Consider the following 12,150-nt stretch of genomic DNA (forward strand, 5'->3'; position numbering starts at 1 on the left):
AGCTCGGCTCCGGCCGCGTTGGGACATCAGGACCATCCTACACCTCCCCTGGGCCTGCAGCAAACTCCTCCAGCACCTCGTACCCTCCCAGACAGGAATCAACAGCAGGAGAAAACAGAAGTCTTTCCAGTTTTTAAACTAGCTACAGCAGGGGCAGGCAATATTCCAGCCACCTCTAACCACGTTTTAACACTTAATAACCTCTTTTCCTCCGCTAATCCCCTGCAGCAGCGAGCTCACCAGCGGCATGCACCTCACCCCGAGCGCGGAGCGGGCACGGCCGCGGGCAGAGGCACCGCCAGCACCACCATTACAGATTTTGGTGCATTTTCAGGATCAGCCCCCCGCCCCAGGACAGTGCCAGAGGCAGACACTCGAAAAAGAAAACCAAAACAAACATTTTAAATTCTAAGGAGGAGGAGAGAGGGCACAGAAAACTCAATCTCTCAAGTCTAGAGTCGTTCCCAAAGCGTCTCCCACATTCAAAATTTATAGATCTGTCTGTTCTCTTTTTTTATCTAGATTTTTGTTTGTAGAACAAATTCTCTCGGTGGCCATTTCAAAACAAAGGAACCTTTGTCTGTGTTTACTTGACAGCAGCGGATTAGGATAAAATAACTTGTATTTCAGAAGGCTTTTTTATTTATTATTAAGACGCAAAGCCTCTGCTGCATCGAATCACCAAGCAGAGAATCCATCCGAGGAATGATTTCTGGCACACACCGAGAAACTTGGCTTCTGGAGAGAGCCTCCGAGAAGGGGATTCATATACAAAAATAAAATTTAAAATGGGATTAACTTTTGGACTGTGACATTATCCATTTCTCCTTTTCATGCTTCTGCCTCACATCTATCTTCATTTCGGTTTTGATCGGCTGCTCGCACAGTTCAGAAGCCAAGAAAGCTCTGGGCAAGTCTGGGGCATTTTCATAAGCTTCCCCTGGGACTGCAGTCCCCGAGGTTCAGTGCTGGGCTGGTCAGGACACTCAGGCAGAAGCAGGAACAGCCCCAGCCTAGCCTGGACCATGATCCGTGGGTTTTACCACTTATCCACAACCCAACAGGATTTCTCCGATGCAAAAGATTTTTAAGTGCTCGGGTGCTGGGCTCGACCCCCGGCTCTTTGCAGCCACCCCAGCCCTGCAGGCATTAAAGCGCACGGGCGGCTTCACTTGCAGGGCGTCGCTGCGGAGCCTGGCAGGACACGTGGAAACAAGGACCGGAGCAAACAGCCACAAAAGCCAGGATGGCCCCCAGGAAGGGCCGCCGGAGCGGACACTCGCTAGCCACAAACACACCCAACTAAATGCACCGGCTGCGCTGGTAAAGCAGCCCGCACCCAGAGCGTATGGGGAGAGGATGCTGCCAGCCTGCAATGCAAAATTAATCAATTAATGAATAATGCTCAAAAAGGCCCATTAAACCCAACGCTTCGATGAGCCCATGCAGAGAGGAGAGCAGCAGCAGGGACCAGGCTCCTGCCCCAGGCGGGACCACCAGTGCACTCCAGAGGTTTCAGACTGGGAGCCCGGTCCCGGGAGATATTCGAGCCCGGGCTTCGACGCCTGGCAGACCCAAGGCCACGCACCCAATAACTCCTCCAAAGCCAACGGCCCTGAGCCTGTCCAGGTTTGTGCGAATACTGGCCCAATTCCCACCATTACTCACATCAAGAGCTCATCAGCCCAGCAAAATTAACCTGCTCCTGTGCGCTCAGACCAGCATTGGGCGCTTAACAGCAACGATAACAACCAGCAGTGTTCCTTGGGTTTCCGTGGGACCCATAACGCATGCTAACTAAATGCCAGTTTGTTATTCGAACAGACCTATTGAGACTTCGCAGCACCAACAAAAAGCATATCCATTTCTGTTCCCATCAACCCGCACCGCCTTCGACGTCCGTTCAGCGCTCCTCCACGTCAGCTCAGCATCACCCCAGGCGGGAGGGACCTCTGCAGTCCCCTCCCCGACCTCCTGCTCCAGCAGAGCAGACCTGCGGGCCGGACCGAGCTGCCCACAGCCTCGCGCCAGCCAGATGTGTTGTCAGAGTCTCCAAGGATGGAGCTTCCCCACCTTGTCAGCTTCCCGGAGGCTTTGACTCCCCATTTCCCAGTGGCACCAGTGAGGTTGCCCAGCGCGCATCATCCCTCCTGCCTTTTTCAATGCGATAGTTGGTTTTTCCAGCCATCAGAGCCTCCCCCAACAGCCGCAACCTTTCAAAGGTGACAGAGAGGGGTCTGCAGTGACATTGCCCGGCTCCTGTCCAGCTCCAGTCTTGTACCTGCCCTGAGGTCTTGGTCCCGCTCTGCTTTCGGGGTTTCTCACCCCGAGTGGCTGTGTGCAGGGAGCCCTGCTGAGAACAGCTACATCACCGTGCGGGACGGCCAGTCCCCCCAGGCCAGTATCACAGGGAAAGCTGAACCCCAACAGCCTGAACCCAGTGTTAAGGAGCTAGAAGAAGCCTCCCAGGTTGCGCCTGCCAAGTCCTGGGGACAAAGAATATAACCCTCTTCCAGAACGGCATCCTTCCCCCAGAGACAGGAGAGAGGATGCTTCGTGTTTCAAAACGGCGTGCAAGACCATGAACGAACCAAATCTTTCCCAACAAGAAATACAACAACAGCCAAATCTGCAGCAATTTATCTGGAAGCAATACCTTGCTTGGCAAATCCATCCAATAAAGAAAAAAAAAAATTGTTTTACATTGAATTTCTGAGCTTTCTAACAAAGCAGGACTTGCTTTAGCCAGTTACAGACCTAAGAAGCCAAAAGCTTGAAAAATTAGATCACAAGTCTTTTTTCTTTTTTAAATGAGACCGACCAGCCAGTACCCAGAACCCACCTCCAGACCCTCAGAGCAAAGCGGGGACCCCCGGCCGGGCAGGCAGGCGCTCGCAGCACGCCCCTGGCAGAGCCAAGGGGGCCCTGCGCCGCCGGGAGCTCGGAGGCAAGGTGAGCCCATTTACACACCTTGATTTCATCACCTAGAGCAGAAAGTGCGGAGGACTCGGAGGTGCGAGAGCCTGAAAAAGGAGGTTTGATCCAGCTCCCGGACTGCGCTGCCATTGCGCCCGGTAAACAAGGGACACGCAAGGATGGGGATCAGTGGACTCAAAGATCTGGGTTAAATTGATGACAAGAGTAAGGATGAGAAAGGCTATTCCACTGCAAGGCATCCAGAAAGGGGATAAAGAACCTGCATAATTGTCTTTTTGCCATCATTTCACCACAACTTCAGAGTCCTCTGGGATGGGACCAGAGGCTTCTGCAGGTTTCTGGAACCCTTTGCTGCTGCTTGCAGCACGACCTGTGCCCCCCCTCAGCTGGGGCTGGTCCCACGGTTAATCAGTCCCTCCTCGCCTTTCTTCTGTTCTCTGCAGACTCCCTGGGGACCTGGGGCTCTCCTGGGACAGAGGGCAGCTGTAAGAAGTGACTCCTTTTATTCCGGAGTCGGGAATCTTTTCAGGACCCATCTCCTCAAAAGCCAAGTTTGGAGAAGGCGGTGGTCCGGGGGCTTCTGCCCACCTCCTCACAGGCCGCTTCTCATCCCGAGATGGAAGAAATCCCCCATGACCAGCCATCCTGGGAGCTGCGCTTGGCATGGGGACAGGGACATTAGCACAGCACCCACCCCCCTGGCAGGGGCTGGCACCCTGACCGTGGTAAAACACGCAGAAAATACCGAACGGCACTGATCCTGCAACCTGCTCCGGCTCAGGCTGAGGTCAGCCAGGCAAACACCAGTCCCTTGGAGAAGGGGCTTAATGGCGTTGGTGACGGGAACAATTAGGGGAGCACAGGGGGAGAAACGCCAGCGCCGTGTGCTCCATCCACGGGGGAGAAAACAAAGCCGGCTGCCGCAGGCTGCACATTAATCTCTCTGAAAGTCAACTAAGCAGTTTACAAGCACCAGCCGACTTCTGGAAACCACCACTTCTGTCCTCTCCTTCCGTAGGAAAGCAACCGGCACTTCTTCCAGCACCGCAAGGAAAGGATTTAACGCCCAGAAATGACATTCCAGGCGAGGCTGGGCAGCTCAAATCCCTCCACGCCTCTGGTATGGAGGAGGAGAAGACCCCGCCAGCCTGACCAAGCCTATCCCACCCTGCTCACTGGAGTTCAAGCCAGGCATTTCCCTCTGTGAATTCAGTCGTGCTGCTCCAGGCTGGGACCACAGAGGAAAAGTCAGGGCGAAGCTCAATTCGGTGCAGCAGCATCCTCCCAGAGCACGGGCAGGACACGACCCTCCCACCATGGAAGCGGTCTCCTGAGCTGACTGCACATCTCGTCAAAAAAAATGTAACAGAAAGCACACTTGCTAAAAATCATAATATTTCTCTTCTACATTTCAGTACCTCCACGAAACCACAAAGGCCTTTTATTTTCCCATCCCTAAGGAACAATTTCCACTCCCTGCAGACCAAACCTGCCCAAAACCACCGAGCCCTCCAAGCACCCGAGCCAAATCCTCAGCACATCAGACCGGGCGCAGCCCGTGCAACCCACACCACCGCCAGCAGTTGAAGGTCTAATCCTGCCAGCCCCAGTCCCCCTGCTGCGAGCCAGGGTCAGCATCCACACTCCAGCACACGTCCCCACTCTGCCTGTACACTTCTGGTATGAACGCTGCCAGCTTTTAGCCACACGGCTGCAAAGTGCCCCACGCCACGGCAAGAAGGGCCAACGGGACCCCGAGCCATCCTGACGCCCCTGAAATGGGTCAGGAGGGAGCCGTGGGAATGGAGGCATCGGAGCACCATCCTCCCTGCATCCCTGGTGCTCGTCAGCTCGGCTGGACCGCGCGCGGGGGGGTCATCGAGCATCACGCGGGGCAGGACGGGCACGGAGCCGCGCTTACCTTCGGTCCGGATGGTGAAGGGCGAGTCCCCCAGGCGCTTGGCTGAGAACTGCCCTCCCAGCGACGTCATTAGGAAGCACAGGGTGAAGAATCCAATGCCCAGCACGAATATCCTGCGGGAGGGAAAGCAGAGCTGAAGCGAGGTGTGAGGAGGAACCGGCTCGCTCCCGGGACAGCCCCACCACCCTTTGCCCCCCTGGGGCCACCCCTCCGCACAGCAGCAGGAGCCGCTTTGGTTCGGGGTGTCCGGAAGAGGCAGCCGGGATGATCCCTGCCTCCTTCCCAGCTGCTCCATCCCCGTGGCTCACCCCATCCCGCCCGGACAAGGAGCACCTCTGCGGCCCCAGCCCCACGGGAGCACAGCAGAACCTCACCCCAGCCACGGCCAGACCCACCCGCGCTTCAGGAAGAGCCCCAGGATGCCTCTGCCCAAACCCTGGCGCTGAGCAGGCGGGTTTTGCCCGAGAACACCCTCCGAAATCCCCGCAGCCTGCTCCGACGGGCAGGCCCCGAGGGGGAGCCGAGGACGTGCACCTGAGTGGGGAAGCTGAGCCAGACCACGCCTGCCCTTACGATGCTCTGCCAGACCCAGCCCAGGAACCGCCACAACGAACAATACCCATTTTCCTCCTGGGAGAGTCCAGAGAAAAGAGAGACCTTGTGCCTTCCCTTCCTCCCAAAGGATCAAAAAAAAACACCACAAACCCAAACCTTTTTTTTTTAAAAAAAGGTCTTTTGTTCCCCCTGTAACTAGGCCGCCGGTATTCGCCATTGTGTCCGGCACCGCCTGCGCGGCGCGGGCAGCCCTGTGCGCGGCGGGACGAGGAGGGACCCGCGCTGGCGGCACAGGCGGCGGCCGGGGACCGTCCCATCGCCGCTTTGTCCGTCCGGGCTGGCAGGAAAGCGGCTCCCACGGGGACGCGCCGGGCAGGATGCCGACCCGCACGTCGCTCCCAGCCGAGCTCGCGGTCACCTCCAGCTGCGAGGGAGGCAGGAGCTCTCAGCGCTGCTCCTATTCAGGCCAAATTCAGGCCAGTAACGTCTTCGGGGGTGAAAAGGCTGAAGGCAGGAGCTCTGTGCAAGCAGGCGGGTTATCGTGCACCAGGGAGCATAAAGCCAAGCCCTCCCGTCCCCCCGGCGCAAGCAGAGCCCGCTGCGCCGCGGGCCGGACGCCTGGCCTCCTTCCACCGCTCAGAGATGCCGCCGCGCCGAGTCTCCGCGGAGGTGCAGCATCTCCAACGGACACACGGCAAAGCCCCGGCAGAGCCGCTGCCAGGCACCGCGTACGACAGCTCCCAGAGCCGCAGCCGTGCCGGGGATCTCAGCCGGCCAAACCCAAGGAAAATTTCAAGGAGGAGAAGGAGAAAAGACAACTGCCAGCCAGCCTCGTGAAACAACGGGTTTGTCTTCAAACAGATCAATCCTACGTGGGATAGGGAGCTGGGCCAGCCCTCAGGGGTGCCCGCTGGCTTTCCTGCCGCTCAGCATCCCCACCCAGGGCAGCGACCAGTAACGCTCCCCTACAAGTTCACAGCATTATCCACAGGGCTCAGGAGCTACGCACAGAAACACAGCACAGCCACCCAACACCCAAACCAGGCTTTTCCAGAGAAAGGCTTGCAAAGGAATGCCACAGCCCTCCGTCTAGTCGTTATTGCGTAGTTAAAAGGCAGAGGATTAGGAGCCAGCCATTAAGCCTGGGCTACAATGTGCCAGCATTGCAATTATCTGTTGCTGGAAAGGGCTGGCAAATAAAGTAACTCGCTTCAAAGCACTCACTAGCTACAGGAGATGTTGTGGAGAGCTGAAGCACAGTGTCAAGCAGCTCAAGAAGGACGGGGCTTCCCCAGGGAGACCTGCTGGAGGAGCTCCCAGGGCAGGTCCCTACTGCCCCAGCACGGCATAGCCAGGCTTCCCCTGCCCAGAGAGGCTCCTGGGCAAGACACGGTGCCTTCACGGGACCCCACGGGCTCCCTACCTCCATCCCAGCTCCGATGATGCTCTCACACAGCCGACACGCACCCGAGCCCCAGACCCAGGGCAGCTTTGCTCTCAAGAGGCAGCTCAAGAGCAAAGGGTTTCCTCTGCCTGCCCCGAGGGGGCTCAGCCCTGCCCACCGCAGACAGGCATCTATCCCCTCCAGCCCCCCGCTCCCACCGAGCAGCCCTGCCCCGTCCCCAGCTGGGTCCCGCAGATCAACAGGCTCTGGACAAGCAGCACCTGCAGCTCCCAATCCCCTTCTTACCTCCCTCCTAATCAAGAGAAAAAGCAACACCCAGAGCTCATTAGCATTAACGAGCTCTGTGAGCAGCACACTCAACCCAATGCAAACGCTCACGAACCCCCTGGAGACCGGCAGCCGGGCGCTGGGACGGGTGACCCACCTGGGAGAGGGGACACGCAAGTGCTTGGGTAAAACTGCCTGACATCCCTGCGCAGGCACTCCAGGAGTGAAGCAGCTCAAGCCCCTTTTATTTCTGAATGAGCCTGCCCCGGGGGGTGGGAAGCAGTTTAAACAAGCTACAAAAAGCACCGTGCACTGGGCTAAGCCGGACCCCTGTCCCGAAGGCCCGCCCGCAGGCACAGCTGGCGTGCCCCACAAGCAGCCGCCAGCCGAGCACAGCCATCCCCGCCCCGGCAGGGGCCGATGAACCATCAAGCTGCGGCGTTTGCACGTGGAGATGACTACGGACCTCAGCCCCTCTCCCGAAGCAGACCTCGGAGAAGGGTTTCCAGAGAGCCGTGGTCCAGCTCTGGCAGGGAGGTGATTGCAGAGGCGGCAGAGCATCCCTGATGCTGCAAAGCAAGATGGTGTCCCAAAAACTGCTTGTGGAAGAGGTGATTTGGGGACATCAGTCCGTTCCCATTATCACACCCTGTGCCCAACCACGCGGCACAGCGCTGGGTCTGGAAGAGGCTCTCGGGAACACGACGGAGGGGATTGCAGCACCCATCTCAGCCTTGGAGGGATGAATTTGTCCCTAGAGCAGGGGAGGGGGAAAGCTGTCTGCCGTGGCACCTCCCCGGCGGGAGAGGACAACAGCACAGTGGAGAAGGCACAAGCTGGAGGAGGAAGAGGAGAAGGAGATCAACGCCCAGCTGTGCCCCACGACCGAGGGTCCTCCCTGGGAGCACGTCATGGTACAAAACCCACCCAAAGGCTCCATCCTGCTGCCAGCTGCCTCCTCCCCCAAGGGACATTTTAACGAAGCATCACCTGATTAAATAACCAGAGCTGATCCTGCTCTTCGTTCTCACCCCTCCTATTGACAACATCTTCATCATTATGCAAGACCTTGTTTATGCATTTTAATCTTCATAGTTATACTCTGGCAAGGAGTGAAACACCAAGAAGAAAGAAAAAGCGGAAGGAAAGAAAAAGCGGAAGGAAAGAAAAAGAGGAAGGAAAGAAAAAGATTCAAAGGTGATCTGTGCTCTAATGTCTCATTAGGAGGCAAAATCTTTTTGATTTTGACTGGGTTATAGAGAGAGTGGGGGAGATGCAGGATGTTTTTTTCCTTGGAAAAGAGAGATCAGAGCCTAAGCAGAATTAATGTGCCTAGGAGAGAAGCGGATCCAACCCAGCAGCAGTGCTCCAGGGAGCGGGGAGTTGCAGGGATGGGCTCTCAGCTGAGGACCCCGTCTCTTTTACTTTATGGTGATCTTCTCCAGGTAAATAAAAACGCTTGGCCAGCCTTAACTGCGTGGAAACTCCTTGTACAGAAAACAAATACCATGAAGTAGGCAAAACATACCAGAGCCCAGATCTTCCAAACTGCCCAAACGCACTGGGCCCTCTGCCCCCAAAATCAAGTCTCACTCACTGAAGACCGTGCAGCTCCAATGACCAAGTAACATCTACTCTGCACGCTGGCTTTGCCTGTCATCACACGTCACGTTGAATTCATTGTCTGGGCATGGTTCTGGTGCCAAGATGCTCTCCACATCCTCCCCAAACTGAAATGTTCACAATTCTAGGTTCTGGCTTGGTGCCCAAAAGAGAAGGAAGCCAAATTCTCCAAGTCTTTAGTGAAAATTGGAAGTGATGCCCCAGTCATTGCAGATTTTGGCCCATGGAACTGAAAGCTGGATGTGGCCAGGAGAGTCTGAGCCATGAGCTGGGAGGCGATGGGGGGAGGAAGGCAGCACCCAGTGGGATGGGGCTGTGACACTGGGACTGTCCGTCCACGGTGCTGCATCACCCAGCTGGGACCTACGGGGAGAATATTACGCAGGTGCACGGGGAACCCAAGGGCTACAGGGAAAGGTAATACCTTTTATTAGACAAGTTTTCAACACCCAAGTCTCTTAAACCCAAGAGCTGAGCCACAATTTCTAACAGCAGCAGCCAGGCTAATAAAAGATGCTCCCTCTCCCGCAAACCTTGTTTTGCTCAGAGCCCAACACAGTCACGGCGCTGTCAAAATGACGCTCAGCCACGAGAATCTTCCTCCACAAAGGGACCACAGTGAATTCTCTTACTGGCCAATGTTACAGACACATGAAAAGCCTGCCTTTGGTTTCCAGCTGACAAACTTGCCTGAACTCCCCACGTTCTGCAAAACCAAGAGCTGGGTGAGCTGGACCAGGGCTCCCCCGGCCCCACGGTGAATTCTTGCCTGAATCCACTAGCACTGTCACAAATGCAACACCTTTTGGTGCTGAGATGAAGTCAGAGCCATCCTTGGACATTTCTACAAACAGTTTCTACACTGATTTGCCTTCTCTCCCCTTCCCGTTTGCTGCAGGCGCTTTCACAGCTCAGGGCTTTGCATTGCTTTGCTAAGCATGCCTGGAGCATGATTGATGAAATGTTTTGGTGCAGAGGGTCAGCTTTCCTGTTTGCTTGGCACCGCTTGGCACCGCTGGCAGGAGCCTACACCAGGCAGGGGATTGCACCACGGGCTTCCGTAGAGCAGAGAGGCTTTGCCCAGCCAGCAACGAGCACCCGATTTACAGGACCCATCCTGATTGCCACTATCTTCTCCGGCTCCTGCAAGTCGTCCCTGATTCACATCAGCTGAGAACGTGGGGTGCTGATTTTAGGGGAGCAGAGCTGATCTGCACCAGCTTACAGCTGGAGTGGGGCAGTGCCAATGCTTTCCCACACCGGGCTGGGAGCAAGGTGACACAGGACCGTGACGTGGAGGGGTCAGGCTCAGCACGACACCAATGCGGAGGAGGCGCAGAGCTGGACACTGCGGGACAGCTAGGAGAGGGTCTTGGGAATTTCCCCTTACACAGGTAAAGCCTGACTGCTTAACAACAGGGTAACCCTGCTGGTTCCAGTGGCACCCATACTGGTCTGCACTGGTGAGAGCAGAAGCCAGCCCAGGGCACGCAGACAGGACCGTGCAGGTGCTCTGCTCTGCTCTGGACACCAGGGACCCTCCAGCCTGGTGCTCTCCTGCCATCACAAGCCCCTCATCCACACGCATCCTCACCTCCAATGGGACTTTGTGACCGCCCCGCGCCTCACTCCCTGCGCTCCCCCAGCCTGATCCCAGGTCACTGCTGAAGATGGGCTTCCCCTGACCCAGGAGTGATGCCCAGGGCACGGGGCAGAGCGATGCTCAGGCCAGTCACTTCCTCACTACAGACTTCAAATCTACTTAAGAAAGGAAACAGCCAAGCAAAGAGCACACCCCTGGGGTGCGTGTGTCCTTCCCACCTCTCTCACAGTCATTCCCCATCCCACACTTGGAGCAAGCCCGAGCCATGGGGACCCTCCGTGCCCCTGCTCTGCCACCGCTTTCCGACATCACCTTGTCCAAGTCCCCCAGCCCCAGGGTACTGCTGCAGGAATCCCTCCAGGCAAGCGGTGCAGAGCCAGGCACCTCCAGGGGAGAGGCAGACAGCATCTCCAAACCTGAGCACAAGCAAGCGGCGCAAGCGCAGCCCCGTGCTCCTTCTGAGCTCCGGGCAGTGGCCTGGGCTAAGCAAAAAGGCAGCAAGCAGATCCCTCCGGTGATCCCAGGTGATCCCCGGCCCCCAAACACAGTGGGGAGCGCTGGCAGCTGCTGGGCTAGGCTCACCCCTCCCTGTGCTTCGCCCCCCAGCACTTTCCCCTTCTGTGGGTTTTTGGTCCCTCTCCCCATAGAAAAACCAAGCAATTACCAGCATCTCCCTTGTGTCTCAAGCCTGGGAGCAACCAAAGCGCATTTCCAGTGAAATAAGGAAGCCGGAGAGCAAGGACTGGAGAGGGAAAGCAGATGCATGGAGGCAAAAATGGGGCAAGTTACACCAAGGGGAAAAAAGCAATAGGTGGGCACGGGCGTGCCGGAGCCAGAGGGTTTCAGGCTTGGATATCAACCCCAGCCCCGCTGTCAGTTCAGGGTGGGTTTCAAAATCCCCCTCAGCACCAGCGGATTTAAACCAGAGGAACTGATTCCCCCGTGAGTACCAACATCTCCGAGAAAGGTATTAAAAAAGACAGCAGCAAACAGCCCTGTAATTAACCCCCGAAAGATACCGGCGTGACGAGCGATTTGGGAGCCGCCAGACAGCGAGCGCTGCAGGACCAGCACGCTGACCTGCGGGCAAACTTGCCTGGACCCCTGACATCCTCATCTGGGCTCAATCCCCCCCCCCGGCGAGCCACAGCCCCCCACGCAAAATGTGCTCCGGCAACCGCTTCCCACGCCGCAGGGGCCGCGCCGGGAGGAGGGACGAGGAAACAACAACTTTACCTAAAGGGTCTCAAGGTGACGAGGCATCTTCTGACCATTATCTTCCCATCCGCGTTGACTGTGATCATCGTTCAAAGTTGCGGGGGGAGCGGGGAGGGGGCGGCCCCCGCACTCCCCCCTCACCGAGGCAGCGAGCGGGGCTCAGCGGGCGGAGCGCGGGGCTCCGCGGGGGCGCATGGCGGGGCGCGGAGCGGGCGCGGGGCGCGGAGCACCTCCCCGCCCGCCCTAGCCCTACCCGCAGCCGGCCCAGCCCATTGCCGGGCCGCTCCGCTCCGCGCAGCCCGTGCGGGGCTCCGCGCCGCTCCGCGCAGCCCCGCGCAGGCAGCTCCGCCCCGCACCGCCCCGCGCAGGCTGCGCCGGGCACGGCGTGCCATCTAGCGGCAGCGCGGCTCGGGGGCGGGGGTGCCGGGGGGGCATGGCCGGGGGCGGGGGGGCTGCGCAGGGGGCGGCTGCACCCGGGGCGGCAGGGGCGTTTCTGGGGGGAGGGTGGCCGCATGCCGGGGCGGGTGACAGCCCCCGGCGTGGTGACTTGGGGAGCCGGGGGTGGCCCTTGATGGGAAAATTGGGGGGGGGGTGTCAAACCAGAAACGTCGCCGTGTAGCC

General features: G+C 57.9%; 1 protein-coding gene across 1 annotated transcript in view; it reads right to left on the reverse strand.

Annotated features, from left to right (window-relative positions):
• MGAT5B (alpha-1,6-mannosylglycoprotein 6-beta-N-acetylglucosaminyltransferase B) overlaps positions 1 to 11,632 on the reverse strand; it is a 69,822-nt gene extending 58,190 nt beyond the window's left edge. Inside the window, exons 1-2 of the mRNA XM_075170115.1 lie at positions 11,548 to 11,632; positions 4,859 to 4,971 (exon numbers count right to left, since the gene is read on the reverse strand). Coding sequence (XP_075026216.1) covers positions 4,859 to 4,971; positions 11,548 to 11,615 — 181 coding nt within the window. The 5' untranslated portion in view covers positions 11,616 to 11,632. The remainder of the gene's footprint in view (positions 1 to 4,858; positions 4,972 to 11,547) is intronic.
• Between the last annotated feature and the right edge of the window lie 518 nt (positions 11,633 to 12,150).

This window comes from Calonectris borealis, chromosome 20 (assembly GCF_964195595.1).
Source record: "Calonectris borealis chromosome 20, bCalBor7.hap1.2, whole genome shotgun sequence".
NCBI classification, from domain to species: domain Eukaryota; kingdom Metazoa; phylum Chordata; class Aves; order Procellariiformes; family Procellariidae; genus Calonectris; species Calonectris borealis.